At 45.6% G+C, this 24,117-nt stretch overlaps 1 protein-coding gene across 2 annotated transcripts in view; it reads left to right on the top strand.

The window, feature by feature from the left end:
- The window catches only part of LOC137425478 (lipopolysaccharide-responsive and beige-like anchor protein), a 722,436-nt gene that overhangs the window by 35,540 nt on the left and 662,779 nt on the right, over window positions 1–24,117 (top strand). For both annotated transcript variants that reach the window (XM_068113965.2, XM_068113966.2), the window contains exon 4: window positions 22,190–22,285. In XM_068113965.2, the coding sequence (XP_067970066.2) occupies window positions 22,190–22,285 (96 nt within the window). The remainder of the gene's footprint in view (window positions 1–22,189; window positions 22,286–24,117) is intronic.

Genomic DNA, 24,117 nt, shown 5'->3' on the forward strand with positions numbered 1-24,117 from the left:
CAAAATACACTCACTCATATAGAATTGAACGCTGAATCCGAAAATGTAAGTGAAATTGCCTTGTTTTTTTTCAACATTATCTTCTATATATTCTAAATATTATCCTACAACACTACAAAGATGCCCTCTCCCTCTCCCGTGCCCGCTCCGCCTACTACTCTCAAATTATCCACTCTGGCTCCGGAAACCCAAAAGCACTCTTCTCTACAATAAACAAACTCCTCAGCCCCCTGAACACCACCACCCAGTCATTCACAGTAGACAACTGCATCTCCTTTCTTTCATTCTTCCAACGCAAAGTTGAAAACATCTACAACAGCTTGACCACCGCCGCACCCGCTCCCCCTCAAACCACCTGCCCCCCCTTATCCTGCCATCCCCTGTCTCAATTCTCCCCAATCTCCCCTACTGACCTCTCTGAACTCCTCATAGGAATGAAAACAGCCACCTGCACTCTTGACCCCATCCCCTCCAGCTTTGTCAAGGCCTCCCTTCCTGCTCTCTCTCCACTTATCATTGCAACAATAAACTCCTCACTGTCTACAGGCACCGTACCACCATCCCTCAAAATTGCTGCTGTTACCCCCATTCTGAACAAAACCTGGACTAAACCCTGACACCCTAAACAACTTCAGACCCATCTCCAACCTACTCTTTCTGTCGAAAGTTTTGGAACGCGCTGTAGCCGCTCAACTCAAACATCACCTCTCTGCCAATAACCTGTATGAAACATTCCAATCCGGATTCCGCTCCAACCACGGGATTGGAGATGCTCTCCTCCAACTGCTCTCCTCAAAATCACCAACGACCTTCTCCTCTCCTCTGACGCTGGCAACCTCAACATTCTCATCCTCTTCGACCTCAGCGCCGCCTTTGACACCATCGATCACACCATCCTCCTCACCCGACTTGAAACCACCTTTAACGTTACTGGCACTGCCCTCTCTTGGATTAAATCATACCTCTCTGACAGACGCCAGTTCATCTCCATCAATAACTGCAAATCCCCCACTGCTCCCCTCCCCCAAGGTGTCCCCCAATGTTCAGTTCTTGGCCCCCTCCTCTTCATTCTTTACCTGTCCCCCCTCGGTCACTTAATCTGCCGTCATGGTCTCCAATTCCACTGCTTCGCCGATGACATCCAGCTTTTCATCTCCACCAAGTCCATCTCCACCACCACCCACTCTATTCTGACAAACTGCATCACTGAAATAAAATCCTGGCTTCAAATTAACTTCCTCAAACTTAACTATGATAAATCTGAAATAATCATCATTGGCCCAAAAACGCTCATAAAATCCACCAATAACTTTGCCCTCAACATTGACGGTATCCCAGTATCCACCTCCCCTCACATCCGGAATCTTGGCATCATCTTTGACCAAACCCTCTCCTTCGACAAATACACTAAACAGATCACAAAGACAGCCTTCTTTCACCTGAAAAACATTGCCCATCTCCGTCCATCCCTCTCCTCCATGGCTGCAGAAACCCTCATCCACGCCTTCATCACCTCCCGTCTGGACTACTGCAATAGCCTCCTCTATGGTTCACCCTCAACAATCACCAATAAACTCCAATACATTCAGAACTCCGCTGCCCATCTACTCACCCATTCCCGGACCCGTGACCACATCACCCCAGTCCTTTACAAGCTTCACTGGCTCCCCATCTCCCAGAGAATCCAGTACAAAATCCTCCTCTTGACCTACAAAGCCCTCCATAACCTGGCCCCATCCTACCTAGCTGACCTCCTCTCCAGACACACTCCCAACCGCAACCTCCGCTCTGCTGGTAGCAACCTCCTGACCCCCCCCCATCCGGGCCAAATTCAGATCCTGGGGGGACAGGGCCTTCTCCATCGCTGCTCCCACCCTCTAGAACTCACTACCTCACACCATCAGAGACTCCTCCTCACTCACCACATTCAAAACATCACTCAAGACCCACCTGTTCAACACTGCATTCAACATTTATCCCACAGCATTTAACCCCTGACTATCTCTTCTCCTTCTCCCTCCTTTTTGCTTTGAATATTTCCCTATTGATTCTTGTTTTTTTTGCAATTGTTTTTATGTTTTGCTATGCATTATGTTTTGCACTCTGTCAAAGCGTCTTTGGGCTCCCTGAAAAGCGCTATATATAATAAATGCATTATTATTATTATTATTATTATTATTATTATTATTATATCTGTGCAGTGTCTGTCTTGTGTTGTCTTGTCTTGTCTTGTGTTGTCACTGAACTACTCCCTCAAACTTTTGTGAAATCGTACTATTCCAACTTGACCCACGGCGGGAGTATGCGCTCTACTGAGTGGCGTTCTAGTTTATTCTATATGTTGGTCAGTTAGTCAACACTATCAAAGTGACCTCAGCACCATCCCAACACACACCACTGAGTGTGTTAGGAATGAGGTGTTTTACGGCGCCCGGAGTGCAAATCCTGCCACCAACCTCCTTGAGAGAGGACCCAGTGAGTTCGTACTCATTTTGCCGAGCTCGGAAGGACGACAGGCTGACTCAACCCCACCTTGTGTTAATTCAACAGCTGACCGGGATTCAAACTCAGGACCCTAGGATCCCAAGCCCACCACCCTAACTGTTAAGCCAACACCAGGCTTCGGGTGTTTGGAGGCCGTCATAAGAAATGCTTCAATGTTTGAAGAGCCCTTAATCAAAGTTTTAATTACTAGGACGTGCCCGTACGTGGGTGCCCGTTCCGTGGCCAAAAAAAAAAAAAAAACAATTTCCAAATTTAAATCAAGTGTACCTCCCTGTCTTTGCTAGCCATGACATTCGATGCCATTGACCATTGCCACTCCTACGCCACGGTGAGGCGACAGGGTAGGATTTGTAGGAGACCTGAAAGTGCAGTGTCAGTATGTATTCCATGTTCGAATTGTATTAGTTTTAAAATAGTTAAAAAAAAAAAAGGTTTGCAAAGCATATCAGCAAATTGAAACAGAATTGAAACAGAGCAGAATTCGTTATTATTATTATATCTATTACTACAAATTATTACAAATTATTACATTACAAATGTTATTCGTTAATGTTAATTCCCTGCCATCACCCTCTGCCATCACCCTCTGCCATCACCCTCTGCCATCACCCTCTGCCATCACCCTCTGCCATCACCCTCTGCCATCACCCTCTGCCATCACCCTCTGCCATCACCCTCTGCCATCACCCTCTGCCATCACCCTCTGCCATCACCCTCTGCCATCACCCTCTGCCATCACCCTTCCATCACCCTGCCATCACCCTCCCATCACCCTGCCATCACCCTGCCATCACCCAGCCCCATCACCCTGCCCCATCACCCTGCCCCATCACCCTCCCATCTCCCCCCCATCACCCTCCCATCACCCTCCCATCACCCTGCCATCTCCCTCCCACCACCCTCTGCCACCACCCTTTGCCATCACCCTCTGCCATCACCCTCTGCAATCACCCTCTGCTATCACCCTCTGCCATCACCGTCCCATCACCCAGCCATCACCCTCCCATCACCCTGCCATCACCCTCCCATCACCCTCCCATCACCCTGCCATCTCCCCCCCACCACCCTCTGCCACCACCCTCTGCCATCACCCTGCCATCACCCTGCCACAGCACCCTGCCACATCACCCTCCCATCTTCCCCCCATCACCCTCCCATCACTCTCCCATCACCCTCTGCCATCACCCTCTGCCATCACCCTCCCATCACCCTGCCATCACCCTCCCATCACCCTGCCATCACCCTCCCATCACCCTCCCATCACCCTGCCATCTCCCCCCCACCACCCTCTGCCACCACCCTCTGCCATCACCCTGCCATCACCCTGCCACAGCACCCTGCCACATCACCCTCCCATCTTCCCCCCATCACCCTCCCATCACTCTCCCATCACCCTCTGCCATCACCCTCTGCCATCACCCTCCCATCACCCTGCCATCACCCTCCCATCACCCTGCCATCATCCTCCCATCACCCTGCCCCATCACCCTCCCATCTCCCTCCCAAACAAAGAATAATAAAAATTGTCTACATGTACATTGTACACACCTTTATGTCGTTAGCACCACTTCATAAGGCACCACGTACGGGCTTCTTCTTTGTTTCCTCGTCCTGGGCAAGAATGCGGAGGCTGCTGGAACTGCCAACCCTAGAGGTCGCCACGTAGAACTGGCAATGGCTGAAGAAGGCCCTTGGGCAGAAGATCCCAACATGGTGTAGCGACTGCCAAAAGAAGTTGTGCACTTATTTTGATGAAATCTTTTCGTAACAATTTTTCTTCAAGTAATAAATAAATAATAAGAATTGTCCACATGTACACACCTGTATGTCGTTAGCAGCTCTTCATAAACAACATTGCTGAGGAAACGGCACTTCTCCAGGAGATCCTCACATGGTGTACAACTGGCAAAAGAAGTAGTGCACTTATTTTGATGAAATCTTTTCGTAACAATTTTTCCTCAAGCAAAAAATAAAAAATAAGAATTGTCCACATGTACACACCTGTATGTCGTTAGCAGCTCTTCATAAACAACATAGCTGAGGAAACGGCACTTCCCCAGGAGATCCTCACATGGTGTACAACTGGCAAAAGAAGTAGTGCACTTATTTTGATGAAATCTTTTCGTAACAATTTTTCCTCAAGCAAAAAAGAAAAAATAAGAATTGTCCACATGTACACACCTGTATGTCGTTAGCAGCTCTTCATAAACAACATAGCTGAGGAAACGGCACTTCTCCAGGAGATCCTCACATGGTGTACAACTGCCAAAAGAAGTTGTGCACTTATTTTGATGAATTCTTTGCGAAACAATGTTTCTTCAATCAATAAATAAATAATAAGAATTGTCCACATGTACACACCTGTATGTCGTTAGCAGCTCTTCATAAACAACATTGCTGAGGAAACGGCACTTCTCCAGGAGATCCTCACATGGTGTACAACTGCCAAAAGAAGTTGTGCACTTATTTTGATGAATTCTTTGCGAAACAATGTTTCTTCAATCAATAAATAAATAATAAGAATTGTCCACATGTACACACCTGTATGTCGTTAGCAGCTCTTCATAAACAACATTGGTGAGGAAACGGCACCTCTCCAGGAGATCCCAACATGGTGTACGACTGCCAAAAGAAGTTGTGCACTATTTTTGAAGAATTCGTTCGAAACAATTGTTCTTCAATAAATAAATAATAATAAAAATTGCCTACATGTCCATTGTACACACCTTTATCTCGTTAGCACCTCTTCATAAACAACGTTGCTGAGGAAACGGCGCTTCTTCTTTGTTTCCTCGTCCAGGGCAAGAATGCGGAGGCTGCTGGATCTGCCAACCCTACTGGCCGCCACGTAGAACTGACCATGGCTGAAGAAGTCTCGTGAGCAGAAGATCCCAACATGGTGTAGCGACTGTCCTTGGGATTTATTCACAGTCATGGCAAAGCAGGGTCGTACCGGAAACTGCCGACGCCGCAGAGTGAACGGGAACATGTTGTCAGATGGACTCAAGGTTATGCGTGGAATGAGCAATGTGCGTCCAGAATTGACACCCATCACAGATTGTGCAACCAACAGATTTGGAAGGATCTGAAGTATGATGTACCTTGAGCCATTGCAGTGCCCGCTCTGCTGGTCGAAGTTTCGCAGCAGCATGATGACCATACCCACCTTGAGAGAGATACGATGTGGCGGCATACCAGATGGACAGAGGGTGTTCAGGAACTCAGGCGGATACAAATGATCACCCTCAGATTCCGCTGTATCGACGCTACAGCAAACATGTTCCTCCCCTGGAAATATGGTCGTCATGTAGGCATTTACCTGATCGACTTCAGAATTGGTCGGACATAGTATAACACGCTCGCAAAGCCACTTGGGGTTGCTAATGTTGTTATGCAAGTCTTCGTACACCCAAGTGACAATATCCTGAAGTTTTTCACCAGGAAGAATGAGCGGTTCCCTGAGCTCAATAGCAAATTCACCCTCTTCTGGATTGACAGGAATCTTCCCTTCACCCAGATCCAGCAGGAATTTTGCAAAAGCAGATTCGTCCTGTTGTTCTGCAGCACCCTGCATGATCCTCATGTTTACTCTGAGACGAAGAATCTGCACTTTTCTCCACAGGTATGAGCTCTTGAAGCACCTTCCAACTATGTCAATACGGCTACCGTGTGGCACAACAGTAAGGATTTGCCTCCAGTCACCACTGAAAACCATTGCGATGCCGCCAAATGGTTCCTCGGAGCCCCGAAGCCACTGGAATGTTCGATCTGCTGCTTCCAATGCGCGACGATCCATCATTGAAACCTCATCCACCACCATCAGATTAGTCATGCGTATGAGTGCTGCAGTGGTGTCATTTTCACTGATGTTGCAAGTGGACTCATCAGTGAGAATGAGAGGACACTTGGTCCTACTATGGAAGGTGGCCCCTTTAGGCAGCAGCGTAGCTGCAATACCACTTGCAGCAGTTGCAAGAGCCACTTTGCCCATTGCGCGCACTTTGTTGAGTATATGAGACAATGTGAAGGTTTTCCCAGTCCCACCACTTGCATCAACAGCAAGCATGCAGCCATGTCCGTGTTCCACACTCCACATCACTGTATCGACAACAACGCGCTGCTCGTCATTAAGAAGGCACTCTGTTTGAGCGATGTGAGCCTCAAGTTCTCCTATATTGTGCACTGTTTCGTGCTCGATGACGCGCGGAATGCGAGACTGGAAATGAACTGGGTCAGGCTCAGGAAGGCCAAAGGTCCTACTGAGCGAAAAGCCGTGGCACTCAACTTTGTTCCTCAGCTCTAGTAGCACTGCACTCACAATGCGTCCATTTGGAACATTCACACCTGCAGCACGCATGAAGTCCTCGCACAGCACATACTTGTGCCTTTCCCAGAACTGCACGTGGTTGCCTCTGAGAACGAATATGAGCATGTTGGCAAATACTTCGCGGACTGCAGGGCCAAAAGCAATATTTGCAGCCTCTTCCATAACAGAATCCACCTCCTGGTCATTGTCAACGATGCCATATGCAATGCAGGCTGCCAGATAGGTCTCCATGACCCTACCACCAACACGACGGAGATCCAGAAAGCATGTGGGGCCAGGCACGCGGTACAGTAACATGCGGAGATAGTACAACTCGGCAGTATGGGAGTTGACGGGAATAATGGGGAGCCGCCCAACCGTATCAGCCTTACGGTTATCCTGGAAACTCAGCCTTCTCTTCCGCAATTGAAACCTTTTCCTCAAGTAGGTGAAGTGCTGGAATACATCTGGATATAGAACATGACGCATGTGTGGATGGAGATTCATGGCTTCGAAAAAGGCGGTGAGGGTTGTTGCAGGGGGTCCTGACTCTGCCACGTTCTGTATGGCACCTTCGTCAGTGAACGTGATCACCTGCTCATCCTGTAGATGGAGTGCCAGCATCTCGACTGGTGGGTATTTGCGTTGAATGGGGAAATCGTATATGCGCCAGTATCCCTCAGATGCGGTGATGTAACGCCCTAGTTCGTAGCGTGCCACTTCATCATGTCGTAATGCCTCTCGCATCCTCTCATGAGGCTCTAGTCTGACCAGGCACTGGTCCGGGCCCTTTTCAAGGTATTTGTACAGGTACTTGACACAGGTGACAGCACAGACGATCTCAAGGTTGATGTGAGCATCGTACCTGAGGACAATATATGGATTGTAAGGCACAACCCATGCATTGTTAACTAATACGTTAGCACCGCCTCGTATTGTCTTCATGATGGGATCACCAGGTGCTGCTTCTGCCCGTCTTCTGTACAGGGGATAGGAGTCATCAGAGAAGCTTGTCGTTTGACGTAGGGCTTTGGGATAGTCCTTTGTGCACTTCCGGTCTGCCATGCAAGGGCTCAAGATGTTCCATTCCCCACAGGGGCCGTGAATCATGTGTGATGTCACAATACGGTGTAGTTCCGGATTTGTGAGGCTGTCAGGAATCTCAGCAGAGACCACGCGATCGACATCTGCAGGTGTTCTGGGCTTGTCGCGAGGTACCACGGTCAGGAGCATGTGTATATGGGGAAGGTGACGCTTTTGCGTTTCCTTCACCATCACGTAAGCGTCCACATGCCCCAAGATGTCATGCTTGAGGAGGTCTGCGAGGAGTGCTTCCACCTTCATATGAAACACCCGGGCGATGATGTCAGGTCTTGCATTGGGTGGCTGACCCTCAAAAACCGATGCTTTAATTTCTGGCCACTTTGGGTTGCAGGTGAAAGTTAGGAAAAAGTCTGGTTTTCCCTTGACTCGGACTAAAGCCATTGCATCCTGAAACTCTTTGGCATACCAACGTGGCGACCCATAAATTGACGGAGGCAGAATGGTGAGGCGTCCAGGTAGCACCTCAGCATCACTGTTTAACGCATCAACGATGATCTTATACTTTTCTGCCTTAATTGACTTCTGGTTGCAGCGAATCCAAGTGAGACGGTGTGACTCAATTTTTGCCATCATGTCGCATACGTACTGCTGTGTCAACCTTCCACCACGAAGCAGTAGATTGAAGTGATGAGTAGGATCACGTACTTGTAGATGGTAGCGGTAGAAAGTTGTTGGCGTAGTCCCTGCCAACTCAGTGTGGTACCCCTGAGAGCCGCAGGGTAGCAGAAGTATGTATGATAGTGGGTCATACGCTGGATGCATGGCGTCTATTGTCTGTAAACCTCCTCCCCTGAGGTGAACAGCGACTGCCAGCCTTCCAAACTGCTCAGTTGTCATAGCCCCTGGAGCAATGACAGCCACATCGCTGTCTGCTGAGGGAAGGTTGACGGTACCATGATGAAGGTCTCGGCGCCGCGTGCGACCTGTTAACACAATATTCAGTTCATTGGCGCTATCATTATGAACCACATACTCAATGGCTGATTTGAATTGCTGGACGTATGGGTTGCACTCATGAATGGCCTGTTGTGCTCTTAGCAAAAACTGTTCATTCAGGCCACTGTTCGAGGTGTGGGCACGACGATAATCCAGCTCATGGGCTGGATCGTGAAAGTAGATCTGAGCAAAGCGTGGGGTACAACCCAGATCGGCAAGAGGAGCACCAATGTAATGGTAAACCTTACCTTGTATGCGCACTCCAGGATTGAAGCCAGGCATACGTATCTCTCGGACACCGATACTTGCCATTGCCAGCGCGTTGTTGTACTGTTTCGCGTGCTTCACAAAGTCCTGGTTAAGGAAAAGGTTTTTAATAGCATCTGGAGGTTGTGATGGAATTGAACCGGGTTTTGGATTCGTAGGATCATGCATAAGAGCGACCTTGCCGTGGTTGCAGCAAAATCCTCTTCTCTCCTCATGCCACACCAAAGCAGCACAATGCGAGCATTTAGGGCATTGAAATATTGAGGTCCTGCTCAACGCGTGCCTGTACTCACCATGAAGGACCTCTCGGAAGAAATCGGTATCATCGAATCGAGCAAGGTTGCGATTGTCATGGTGAGCCTGCTCCAGTCTCACACGGTGTACAGCCTCATGACGCAGGGCATCCCTTACTTGCCGGTCTTCTCGCTGGTGAGGGATTTCTTCAGCACGACGCCTTGTCATGCGTCCAGTGTTGTCTGCCAAGCGAGCAGTCCGATCTTCATCCGTTTCAGCTGCACGACGCCTTGTCATGCGTCCAGTGTTGTCTGCCAAGCGAGCAGTCCGATCTTCATCCGTTTCAGCTGCACGACGCCTTGTCATGCGTCCAGTGTTGTCTGCCAAGCGAGCAGTCCGATCTTCATCCGTTTCAGCTGCACGACGCCTTGTCATGCGTCCAGTGTTGTCTGCCAAGCGAGCAGTCCGATCTTCATCCGTTTCAGCTGCACGACGCCTTGTCACGCGCGTAACGTCGCGTGTCAAGCGAGCAGCGCGTTCTTCAGCAGTTTCAGCTGCACGACGCCCAGTCACGCGCGTAACGTCGCGTGTCAAGCGAGCAGCGCGTTCTTCAGCAGTTCCTTCTGTACGACGCCTTGACATGCGTCCAGTGTTGTCTGCCAAGCGATCAGTCCGTTCTTCAGCCGTTTCAGCTGCACGACGACTTGCCACGCGTCCAGTGTTGTCTGCCAAGCGATCAGTCCGTTCTTCAGCCGTTTCAGCTGCACGACGACTTGCCACGCGTCCAGTGTTGTCTGCCAAGCGAGCAGTCCGTTCTTCATCCCTTTCAGCTGCACGACGCCGTGTCACGCGCGTAACGTCGCGTGCCAGGCGAGCAGCTCGTTCCTCGTCAGATTCCATTGCGCGTGCACTACGTGCAGCTTCGTTCCTTCGTTCTCGTAAACGACGACTCGATTGGGGCATTGTCTTTATCTACAATCTATCTATAAGATAGACAGTAAGTAATAAGTATATAGCCGGTAAGTATAGAGCACTTCCGTAAGGCCGGAAGTGAAGTCTACACTGTCCGGAAGTTCGCATATCGCATATCTATCTATCTATCTATTAATGCCCAATTATTCAATTATCGCCAACGTATTTTGGTTTTTTGCAATTTAATCGCAAGGAAAAGTAGAAAGAGAAGAGGGGGAAAAAGAAAAGCCTTCCCTTGCTGCAAACAGCTGCTGCAAACAACAACAACATGGAAGGCTGCACTGTCCGGAAGTTGGCATATCGCAGTTACGATTATTTTAGTGTTAATGGCCAATTATTCAATTAGCGCCAACGTATTTTGGCTGTTTGCAATTTAATCGCAAGGAAAAGTAGAAAGAGAAGAGGGAAAAAAACGAAAAGCCTTGCATTAACGCATTAACGCTTGCATTGCATTAACGGTTCGGCACACGTGATAGCTCGCTGCTCTCTGATTGGTTGAAGCGTTTTTTGGACATATCTCGGTAAGTAATTGTCCGATTAATATGAAACCTTGAAAAGGCACATCCTCGGGTCCCCAGCAATATACCTGGCAAGTTTCAAGTATATCGGACCCGTGGTTGTCGAGAAACAGCGGTCACAGACAAACAAACACACAGACAGACACACACACACACACACAGAGATTGCTGGAATTATAGATAGATGCAGGCCTGATAAATGGAACATGTTTTTCAATCCTGGAAAATCTCAGTTTCATCATGTAGCTTCAGAAGTATCGTCAAATTAGCCCACCTATCCATTTCCATGCCTAGTCCCTGGATGTGTTTCAGTCTGTTTAATTTCTAGTCATCATCAGCCATGACCTTTCTTGAGTCAACCATATTGTCGTGCGAATCCCTCAAGGTTAACACTAGGGACCGCGGAAGACCGAACGGCTTTAATGGAGGCGACGACCAAATACGGATTTTGCTATCAACCGCGGGAGGAAGAAGTGAAGAGGCGGAAGTGCTTACCGATAGTGATCCAACCGCAGCTCCGATCCTGCAGGGGAATGAACTCAAAACGGGAATCCGGGGTAAAATGTACAAAAGGAAACACGTTTATTCCGGAACCCGAGAACAAGGCACGCGACGGTAAATAAATAATGATCATAAATTGGGATCCCACACACCGACATCCAAATACGAGACGGGGGAAAATGAATTAACAAAAGAACACGTTTGTCATGGGTTTGTGTAATGTGGTGCGAGCTTATCTGTCCGTCGTTCAACGCAGCCCCGTCCGGCTCCAAGCTCCGGCGCGAGGGAACCCTCCCTCCGTCCGCCTCGCTCGCATGCTTCGCCAGGCCCCGCGACCCGCGTGGCCCACACCGCTCCAAGCTCCGAGTCGATCGCACACGAGGCCCCAGCACCACTCCAAGCTCCGCGCAGGTGGCGAACCAACGACCACCAGGACCTCTCAAGACGAAGAGCCAAGAACGAACAACGAATAGCGAAGGACCAGCACGACAACACCAAGAGCGAACCGTCAGCACGACACAATCCCCCAGAGCGAAGCTTCCAGCACGAAGAAGAGAAGGGCAGTGACCAAAAAGAATGGCAAGAGCTTCAAGTGCACGTGCGCGCACACACACACACACACACACACACACACACACACACACACACACACACACACACACACACACACACACACACACATGCACACAGATATATATATATATATATATATATATATATATATATATATATCCAAACGACTCCATGGTAAGATCTCCAACCTTTAATTGAACAAACAATGACTCAACGTTTCGATTAACAACATGTGAAGCCACACGCCTCCGTTAATCTTCCTCAAGAGTGATAAAATCATCTCAACATCCCCTTATATGCACAGTGGGCGGGGTATATGCAAAGTGGGGTGGGCAATGCTGGACAGCCAATGAAACCGTATCACACCGCTCTCGTGAACGGAGACGTTACCGACCAAATTCAAAAATCAACCGCATATTAACAGCTCAAAATAATCCTGTAAGCAATGCTGGATTATAACGCGTGTTGAGAAAATCCGGAACAATCATTACATTTAATCAAAAGTTAAACTTGCAAACAATTAAATTGTAAATTAAATTAAAACTGTAAATATATTAAGGCCAAAATTTTTTAAGACAAAATAAAATTGTCACATTATCAAGATCATCACATGTGGCCCTATGCGGTAAAGGTGAATGCGGGAAGGAGGTTGGTTTTAGGGGGGATAAAATGGGGGGGGGGGGGGGGGAACCAGAGGGGGTTGGAAGTGGAGGGGGGGGGGGTGTGGGAGAGGGGTGGTTTGGAGGGATTGGAGGTGGGAGGGGGAAATTTGTCCGAATAAAAACCTTGTGTGATATATTATGTGGACTCGTTGTTCAAAGTACGGAATGCCTGCTTCGTTTACACAAGAGTGGGTCAAAAGCTACCGGTAAGTCAACGACCTCTTGTGTGATCGAGGTAACAGTTTCTTCTGTGTGCCAAGCCTCCAAAACACGTCTTCTGTTTCTGTTGGGTGTGGAGCCCAAAATATCAACCCTGTCCCATAAAGGTGTGTGGCCTTCCTTAAGGCTGTGTTTGGCAATATAGTGTAGCAGCATAGCAAACCTGTTGTGCATTTTGTGATACAAGCACCAAATTTGGCACAAATGTACATTAATATGTTGCGAACATTTTCAGATATTGGGCCACTTGAAATTCTCTCTTTATGTCCGCCATATTGGATTTCAAAATGGCCGCCACTTGAAATCTACATTTGCTATTATCTCTGGACGTAATGCAGCTATTGACTTGATTCTGGTATCTAAATGTATGTTTTTGGGGGCAAGGAATCCAATGGTACCAATTTCAACTTAATATTATCTATCACAGTCTGTTATATAATTTTATTTGGAAATTATCTAGGCAAATATTGGATTCAACACAATACTTTGAAAAGAATGTCTTAGTTCTGTAAATGTCTTAGGTATAATACTGACATGCTACATGGTCTAGTATTTGAGGCTAGGTGTACTGGTATCTGAGGCTAGGTATATACCGGTACTGAAGATACGTGTACATAAACAGTGTCATGTTAACAAGTTCAGCATTGCCACAAGTACATGTATGTTGTTGACTCATCGTCATGTGCAGTCCCCTTCACACACACAGAGGGCTGTGCACTGAAGGGCAGCCTTTTTGCACTTGCAGTGCCTCACACACCCTTTCTTGCACTTGCAAGAAACCAGCTCAATGCAGCTGTGAGCTGCCTCAGTTAGCCTGGTCCAGTAAGGTGTGTACTGTCCTTCTCCAGTCCTTGACCAACCCCAGTTGGTTGGTGGAGGGAGCTCTGGTGCTGGCAGCAGTATCTGACCCCACACATGTCCACCTTGATACACTGCCCTCTTGACATGTTCCTCCAGAGCTGCCTTCGTTGGAGGGATGAGCTGCACATTGTTCTTCCTTGCGAAGAGTTTCCTCCTGGCCTTGTCAATGTCTGTGCATTTGCTGGTTCGATCATACAACAGGATCACGAACCTCTCGATGATGCGCATTGCATCGTCTGGTATGTCACAAGGTGCAGAGGACAGCAGCAGCAGCGCCTCAGTGAGTTCTGGCAGTACCGTCCAGACTGCCCACGCAGTGTTCTTGCCATGTCTATGAAAACTAGACACAGTGTCGCATCCAGTTAGAGCGTGGAACATTGGCAGTGCACGAGCCTTCTCTCGTCCCAATCCAGCTGCTATTTCGTGTGCTGCTAGGTATCGGAAACTCTGGCCTGTTCCGAATGCCAGCCACAGTTTGTCTTCTGGTTGCAACTCCTGTGCCAGGGACACTGCCAGCACCACAACATCGGTGTCTACAGTCCGGATGAGTATTGCATGGTGTCCTCCTACCTCCCCCTGGTGCCACGTGTTCGCTTGTGTTTGATGCTGTTGAACTTCAGTATCTGAGCTGTGGCAATTGCTGCAGGGTTAGTGTCTGCCATCTGTTCCTTGATGCTGGGTCCCTCTAGGATCATACTGACTAGGGCAAGCAGCAACGGTGGCACAGATTCTTCTTGACATACTTCAGGGAATCCTGTGAAGGGCTTGGCTTCTCCAAACATGTGACGGCGAACAATCTGTGCAGCATGGGCAAGATGGACTGCATCACTATCACTGTCCAGCTCGCAAGCTTTGGCAAGAGCAGCACCGACATCTTCTTCAAATGCCATCAGGATGTCTCTCCCCTTGGTGTGTGCCCGCATGTCAGGAAACTGAGCCAACAGTCTCTGTTTCAGTCGTGTGGAGTGGACTCTCGTGTCGAGCTGGACTCCTAGCTGTTCCATTCTGGACTGATAGAGCTGGACAAGGTCAGCCAATCTGAATACTGGTGCCGTCTCCTCATCTTGTCTGGTTTCTTCAATGTAGAGGACGAGTTCAGCGAAGACAACTGCCGACATTGCTCGCTCTTGTTTTGTGTCCTGTGATCCTGTTGACTGGGCCTTTCTTGTGCGATTGTAAAGTCCTATCAAGCACCGTGGGTGATACTGGGCGTCCAATGCTATCATGTCCCCACCACTGAGACGGCCCAGCAGTTCTGTATCACCAAGAAGGGTTGCACAGGCACGCACCCGTTTGTCCATTTGGAATGTTGCAGCTTTCCGAAGACTGTCAGCCCCAGCAGGTTGTTCACAGAAGAAACAATTTTCTGGGACCTTCTTCTCTGTACTCGATGAGCGTGAATGTAACCTGGTGCGTTTGCATGCAGCTTGTTCCTCATCGCTCTCACATTCTTTCTTGAGTGCTCTCTTTTGTGCTCTCTGCAGTTTGGTGGTGTTGTACTGGAGCCTGCATGTCTGATGATATTTTGCACCGTGTGCAACCATCGCAGCTTCAATGCCATGACCATCATCGAGTCTTTCCAGGTGAAATGATCCTGGAAGCTCTCCAAGTTCACTGAATTTGACCAAGTTCTCTGCGAGTGAACTGTACCCACTCCCAATGTCTTTTCTCTTTGATTGGTCAGGTTTGGTCAGTGTCTCCGTCTTGTCCTCTTGACATATAAAGCATAACTTCCAGTCAGTTGTGGTGAGGTGCTGTGATGTTGATGGTGAAGTTCGCTCAACATCAGCTAGTCTGAAGCTCTTGGACATGGTGGAACTGTCTTCTGAATCTGCAACGATACAATGATATAATGTTAACATTTTGTTATATATATAATAGAGGGGTTTCCTCCGCCATACTAATGGAGAGGAGGATAATTCCTCTATATCGTAGAGCATTTAGCTTGGCACACTTAGGGAATTAGTTTTGTGAGATTATGCCGGAATTAAATTTTCACCCATACCGGAGGCAAGAAGAGAAATAAAATCACATGAGATTCTTTAGTTAAAAAATATTCCCAAATGTATTGAATATTTACAAAACATTTGAATTCATAAATTCTTACAATATTTACACAGCCAAGATTTAAATATAAATCAGTCTAAACTCTTATTAGGTTGGACAGTACATTTTCCAGACATACCCCGTTCTGTTAATTACAGCCTTCGTGTTAAATTCAGAACATGTCAAAACTGTCAGTGTGGAATACACACTTCACTCAAAATACTACTTTATATAAAACATTTCTAATTTAAAGCCTTATAGTAAGAATTTCAGATAAACCCCAAAAAAGTAAGACCAGGTTGGCTATTAGACAACCTGCCTCTGTCGTGCCCACCAGACAAGTGGTTTTAGCCAGCACACATGTGTATCAGGTAAGCTTGTGCTGAGTACATCATACCTGAACAACTCAGTGAGGCAGAACACAGCAGTGCACACCAGGGTGACCCCTTCAGTGCATAAACCAATTAACCTGTCCACTGCAGGGCATATAGAAATGAAGTTATTTTCTGCATATAATAATAATATAAGTTCAGTTCTATATAACAATTTCTGTTATCACCTCTACCACTACAACTACCACTACTACAAGCTTTGTCTGGAATTTTGTGGACTAACAGACAGACATACAGACAAGCTGGGATCAAAACATTACCTCCTTCCACCATTGAGTGTAGAGGTAAACATCATGGCAATTATATCATGCCCTAGATTTAATTCATGCTTACCCGTGTATTTGCTTCACTGGTTCACAAGGTCTTTTGCATACATGTAATTCAGACTCTCGTCTTCATTGCTGACCACACAATGTTGTCTAGCTGAGCCCAGATTGTATGTAATTAACTCATTTATGTGGAGTCACAAGGTGATTTAAACACAGCCACACACAAAGAACACAGTTGATGTGGGTCAACACACATGCAGCCTCTCTACTCTTTTATTTGGGTCAGGGCTGTGATTAAAGACATGTAGTGGAGTCATGTTTGTAAACATTGTTAAAGACATGCTACAGTGCATTGTTAAGGAAACAAGACAGATGGAAGCCTATACAAGAAATTTCTGTACTCTAGAAACACAAAAGATGGCTTAAAGGGTCTAGGAAAAGGGGATTATGCATGTTTGGTATTTATTGACAATATGAATGTAATGTTACATAAAATATGCATATGAAAAACACAAATGAATGGGTCACTTTGTTTCCTAATGGGATATGAATTTATATTTTAGACTGCCAGTATATATGAGCTTGTCTGAGTTGTTACTAGTGATTTAGTATAGTTTATTTATTTATTTATATTTACAGAACTAAGACATTCTTTTCAAAGTATTGTGTTGAATCCAATATTTGCCTAGATAATTTCCAAATAAAATTATATAACAGACTGTGATAGATAATATTAAGTTGAAATTGGTACCATTGGATTCCTTGCCCCCAAAAACATACATTTAGATACCAGAATCAAGTCAATAGCTGCATTACGTCCAGAGATAATAGCAAATGTAGATTTCAAGTGGCGGCCATTTTGAAATCCAATATGGCGGACATAAAGAGAGAATTTCAAGTGGCCCAATATCTGAAAATGTTCGCAACATATTAATGTACATTTGTGCCAAATTTGGTGCTTGTATCACAAAATGCACAATTCTTTTGAATATTTGGGCTAAGCCGCCCCACTAATAGCAGTCTGCTAGGATAAAAAAAAAAAAAAAAAAAAAAAAATAGCAGATCTGCTAGGATAATTACATTCAAATGCTTTTTGGTGTTCAGTAATACGTTGACCTAAGGTCCTCCCGGTTTCACCCACATACTCAGCGCCACAACCACAGGGCACCACGTATACCACCCCTGACCTATCCTTCCTCGGAAGCTTGTCCTTGACCCTCATAAGGGCTTGGCGAAGGGTGAAAACCGGTGTGAAACTCACCCTCACTTCTGCTGATTTCAAAATTCTGCCGACCCTCTGTGAAACCCCCGGTACAAAAGGGAGAACACACCAACCCTTTGGTTGTTCTCGCGGTCTCAGCCTGTTGTGTGGGGAAGCCCTTATCGTTTTCCTGTTGGGTAGCAAGCTGTCAGGATAGCCATTTGCCCTTAACACATTTTGAAGATGGTCCACCTCACTCATCTTGTCTTCAAAGGTAGATGGTAAATCACGTGCTCTTTTTGAGAGGGTGTGCACCACCGATCTTTTGTGTTCCATTGGATGGCAAGACTTGAAATCAAGGTAGCGATCAGTGTGTGTAGGTTTTCTGTACACCATTACCTTTAAGGCTCCTTTGGGATCCCTTGCTACGAGTGTATCCAGGAAGGGAAGGGCTCCATTTTTCTCCTCTTCAATGGTGGTCTCCCTTTTGTACCGGGGGTTTCACAGAGGGTCGGCAGAATTTTGAAATCGGCAGGAGTGAGGGTGAGTTTCACACCGGTTTTCATCCTTCGCCAAGCCCTTATGAGGGTCAAGGACAAGCTTCTAAGGAAGGATAGGTCAGGGGTGGTATACGTGGTGCCCTGTGGTTGTGGAGCTGAGTATGTGGGTGAAACCGGGAGGACCTTAGGTCAACGTATAACTGAACACCAAAAAGCATTTGAATGTAATTATCCTAGCAGATCTGCTATTGCCAAACACGGCCTTAAGGAAGGCCACACACCTTTATGGGACAGGGTTGATATTTTGGGCTCCACACCCAACAGAAACAGAAGACGTGTTTTGGAGGCTTGGCACACAGAAGAAACTGTTACCTCGATCACACAAGAGGTCGTTGACTTACCGGTAGCTTTTGACCCACTCTTGTGTAAACGAAGCAGGCATTCCGTACTTTGAACAACGAGTCCACATAATATATCACACAAGGTTTTTATTCGGACAAATTGCCCCCTCCCACCTCCAATCCCTCCAAACCACCCCTCTCCCACACCCGCTCCTCTACTTCCAACCCCCTCTGGTGCCCCCCCCATTTTATCCCCCCTAAAACCAACCTCCTTCCCGCATTCACCTTTACCGCATAGTGCCACATGTGATGATCTTGATAATGTAACAATTTTATTTTGTCTTAAAATTTTTTGGCTTTAATATATTTACAGTTTTAATTTAATTTACAATTTAATTGTTTGCAAGTTTAACTTTTGATTAAATGTAATGATTGTTCCGGATTTTCTCAACACTTGCATTATAATCCAGCATTGCTTACAGGATTATTTTGAGCTGTTAATATGCGGTTGATTTTTGAATTTGGTCGGTAACGTCTCCGTTCACGAGAGTTGTGTGATACGGTTTCATTGGCTGTCCAGCATTGCCCACCCCACTTTGCATATACCCCGCCCACTGTGCATGTAAGGGGATGTTGAGATGATTTTATCACTCTTGAGGAAGATTAACGGAGGCGTGTGGCTTCACATGTTGTTAATCGAAACGTTGAGTCATTGTTTGTTCAATTAAAGGTTGGAGATCTTACCATGGAGTCGTTTGGATATACTCCCAACCGCAAATCTTTGCTTATATATATATATATATATATATATATATATATATATATATATATATATATATATATATATATATATCTCCAATACGAAGGGGTCCAGCGCGAAGAGCCAAAAATGTCGTCCATCGAGCCCTTTTGTAACTTTGCCATGTGATGTCAGTTCTGGCGCGCCACCAACCAGAGCCTCGTAGCTTCCTGCCGTTTGCCGAACCTCCTCGCACCTTCCGCTCTGATTCGCTCCAGGTTTGCGCCTTCCGTGCCAAACACAGTCCTCCTGGGCGTGGTTACAGCTCGTCTCACGCGATGTTGCTAGGCCAGCTGGTGGTGCGGCTGGTGGCGGCCATCCGGCGGTGCCCAATCTGGCTTCCTGCCGGTCTTCTTCCAAGGTCATTGTAAGGGAAGGGAACTAATTAATGTGTGCACTAAGGACCTATCTAAGTGTTTATATGAGTGTGTTGCCATAAGGGACAAAGGAATGATTACCAGGTCTGACACACAGGGGTTTATCTTGGCCCCTACAACTATTTAACACACGAACATCCTTGTAAGTTCACAGGTATACTCTTACCCTGACAAACCGCCTAAAAACACAGAACTTATTACAGGGTAGAGTCCCTATCGCGACAGTCAAAGCATGTTACCTATACAGATCTACCTGGCTCTAGACATTCCTTTACCCCCCGACATAACAATATAATCAAAGCTGGTATTCAAAGCCAGCTACAGACTGGGCAGGAAAATCAGAACGCAGTCTTCAAGGCCTTTGGCCATATGTCGATGGAGTATATTGCTCTCTTGGTCATTCAGTTAAGGACATGGTGTGTTCATAGCTGGGCTGGTGCCCCCACAATCGCATCTTTCCCTCTTGAAATCCCTGGAAAGTATTTAGCTCTCAAAAGTATTGGCAACAGCCAAGCCATGGTGAAGCAGAAGCACAAGTCCTATTGCTGTCAGATCGTTGACAAGATGGTGACCCAGGGTTTTTTGGGTTTCTTTTTAACTGCCACTCCTGTCTCGTTCTCTGTGCTGTCCCAGCTTTCTGACCATCCCCAGATATTCTAGGATACACACATTCCTACAGCAACCCCCTCCTGGTAATCCCCCAATATTCAGGTTTTTTACTCGCCTTCCCTCTTTTGTTCGTCTTTTCTCCTGTTTGTGGAACTGCATTGTCCATGCTTGACACTGTTTAATCACACTGTTTCCCCCAAGCAACTGGAACACCACCATCTCATGCCATCCCACAGTGGTGAACTATTTTATCTTCAGCCTCCTCGCTCTTACAAGAACCTAGATTTTTGTATTCAAGAAAAGTGAAAAAACAACCTCGCACCCACTAAATTAATGCAATTGCCATGTTTCTCATGTCCTTACACAAATATGCTTAAATTGCTGTTTGGCCGATCTTTATTTAGCAAGTGTGAGTTGCACACACCTTTTCCAGGAATACTCGTTCACATTAAAATTATCTATTTCTGATCCAGTTCCTACAATAATTTGATTATTTTATGGCAATCTACTATGTTGTGTTCCACATTCGCTGGCCAGTTAAAATGGACATTCATAGTGTCGGTGTGTCGGAGTAATGTGCAACCTTTGGTTGGTTTGGTGACCCAAAAGGTTTTACAATTATTGTTTCAAAAAAAGTTTTGGTTTAAATTTAAAAGGATCATATCATTGGAGGACATTTATTAATTTCTTTGTTTTTTAAATTTAAGTGTGCTTCCATGTTTGAGAGATTAAAACGCGAGGTTATGATGGACCTTTGTATTGCTCTGACGTTCCAGGCATCGGCCCTTCATCAGAATAGTGGAGGGTCTCTTGCTGGAGCTAGTGCCCAAATTGTCAGCTTTACTTTCCACTGTGGTTCATATAGGTTTGCCAACTTTGAGTTGATAAACCTATAATTTGTATTGTTTGCTGACATAGACCAACACGAGCTGAGATAAAGTATAATATACTTTTGCATTGAATAAATTTGTATTATCATTGTCTCAAACATGGAAAGGCATATGATGTCAGTGGTACCTCTTTACCTCTGCCACCGAAGGTGGATGGAGGTTATGTTTTCTGTCTGTCTGTCTGTCTGTCTGTCTGTTTGTCTGTGAAGAAGAGTTAGTGCATGTGACAAGGACGAAATGATTAGATTTTGGTGAAGATCCGGGTCCGCATCCGATAATTTTAAAGTGATTCTTCACCATTGGGAGATCGGGCCAAAAACTATATATAGCAGGATATCTCAAAATGTTATGGACAGATTTGGATGAAACTTCGTGGAGAGGTTGCGTGTGTGACAAATATTGATTCAGTTTTAGCGAAGATTCGAATCTGGATCTGGAACTGAGGATTTTAAAGTGATTCTTCACCATTGAGTGATATGGCTAAAATTGATATATAGCACAATATCTCAAAAAGCTATAGACGGATTTGGACGAAACTTGGTGGACAGGTTGGGTGTGTGACAAGGAAGAATCCATTCCATTTTGGTGAAGATCCGGATCTGGATACGAGAATTATTTAATTTTTAAGTGAGATCTCCATTGAGAGATCAGGCGAAACGCGATATATAACATGATATTTTAAAAGGTTATGGACGAGTTATGACTAAACTTGGTGGATGAGTTGGTTAGACAAGCCAATTAGATTTTGGTTCATGTCCGAATCCAGATCCGGCCTATCGGTGGAATACAAACCATAAACTGTTCAGCCTGGCAGATGCGCTCTACCGAGTGCCGTGCCATTCTAGTTGTAAAGGTTCTTCATGGTCTTCACTTATTAAAATGTTACATACTTTATTTTGAACATTATAAACACCATGATGATCCCAGTTTCCTGTGTACTTGACTGGTTTTAGCCATCAAGATAATCTCCAAGGGGTTTTTCCCCTAAACAAAGGTGTTTTGTGTCCTCATAATTGTTAGGCAACATATAAAGGTTGAATTCTTTAAATTTGAAACCTTGGTGTTCCTTTACGCATTGTTAAATCATTCTTTGTTCTTTGTATGCAGCCCAGACATGCAGTGAAACTTTTATCGTTCCTCAACCATGAACCTGTGCACCATGGTCCTGACACCTTCTTCTCCTTCCCTGGGGGTGTTGCATCTGTAAGTTTGGTAGAAGTCAATGTTTTCGCTCTCATTTGTTATCTATGGCTTTCTTTTGTGAACACTGTCATGAGCCATAACATGCAATTGTTGATAAATGCTGATTATTTAAAGGGCATGTAACATCTATTTTCAATTTTAATTTCCAAGGGTTTTTTTATTATTGTAATTGATAGATATGTATTATTAAATCTTCTTCATTCAATTCAATGTAAAAACATAAGCATAAAGAAAGGAAGCTATATTTGGCATTTTTCTTGGGTTGTCAAAAGATTTCCATTTAATTCATCAATTTTTGGCACTCTTGTGTGAGTGTCATGGGTCTGGTATGTCGCTCTAGTGGAAAGCAGCTGGTTGCTTTCAAGTGTTGGTGGTGTAGTAATGTTAGTAGAAACACTGGTTCTCATGTGCGTGTAATTTGAGGATCAGTTGGATCGTTTTTAATCAAACATACATGGACTGTTTTAGGTTTGTCAAGCATTTTTTTGAATTATTCATGTCATAAAATATTCACAAGATAAAAAATAAATAAAAATGAAATAGATATTTAAACTTTTCTGATATAATGTTTTAAAACTCCTACTAAAACGACTGGTGCAGTGTCCTGCTAAATAGGTGTAGGCAAAGCACCGGTCGCTGCATTTTACGAAGCTCTGTCTTTCTGTCACACTAAGTGTTGAATTAATCTTTTGAGCAAGTGGTGTACAGTATAGTAGCAGTGATCATTGTGCTGTAGTGTACCAAATATAGGATATCCGTTTTCCTCTAGACTCTGAGTGATCAATGATAAATGTTTATTTCACTATTTAAAAATTGTGACTTCCAGCCCCCTCAAATAATTTGTGAAGAAGCATACTATATCAACAGTGTCTGGGTTACATCATTACAACTAACAAGCTTGACTTGGATGGGACCCATGTCGTAGACGCGACATCCAACAAACGGCACAGATTGATACTCGCTGCATGGCACGTCAAGAGCCAAGCGAGTGGTCTAACTGGGAAACTGAATATACCCACACAATACACACCTCTGATACAAATGGCAAAAACTGGATGGTTCAAGCAACTGGACAAAGTGAGCAAAAAACAACACTCTGTCTGTCCCAACACCACACATACTCAACACCTAACGGAGATAGCACTAATCATGCAACGCACACGTGACTCCGTCCAACCCTGACATGGACCCAACCATGTTGGTGCCATAAACACAAAACGAACACCAAGCACACACCCTCTCACCCCGATACATGTAATCCAGATCACGGGTAAATAATAAGAGTAGCAGAGCAGACCATTGATGATGTGGTTTGACATTTATTACTTAAGGTTTGTCAACATAAAAACATTCCTCAATTGACCTCTCGCACCAGTGCATGAATAGTTGCCTCGGGAATAAAAGAGGACACGTGCCGAGCTTTTGGGGTCTATTGGCTTGGGGAAGCTCGCTGGGAAGCGGGCAAAACATCACCTGTGACCGAGTCTGCTCTTGCTTGTTTATTACTTAAATTAGCAAATTAGATCAAGTTACTTTTTGGTTTGATGCGCCTATTTATTAAAAAAAGAAAAGGTATAATACCAACCACCCCAATCTTTTACAATGTGTGTGTGTTTGTGTGTGTGTATATATATATATATATATATATATATATATATATATAGTTACGGACACGACTTATTAAGATGTTATGATGGGCCGAGCGGAATGGCCGCCGTGTTCGCACAGTTTACCCGATTCCACCCGAACGTTGGCCGAATCGCGCTATGCTAAATCAATGAGGGAAAGGACACAACGGCTGGGATAAATGTAACGACACAAGGGGTACAGTT

This window comes from Myxine glutinosa, chromosome 4 (genome assembly GCF_964187855.1).
Source record: "Myxine glutinosa chromosome 4, kmMyxGlut1.1, whole genome shotgun sequence".
NCBI classification, from domain to species: Eukaryota; Metazoa; Chordata; class Myxini; order Myxiniformes; family Myxinidae; genus Myxine; species Myxine glutinosa.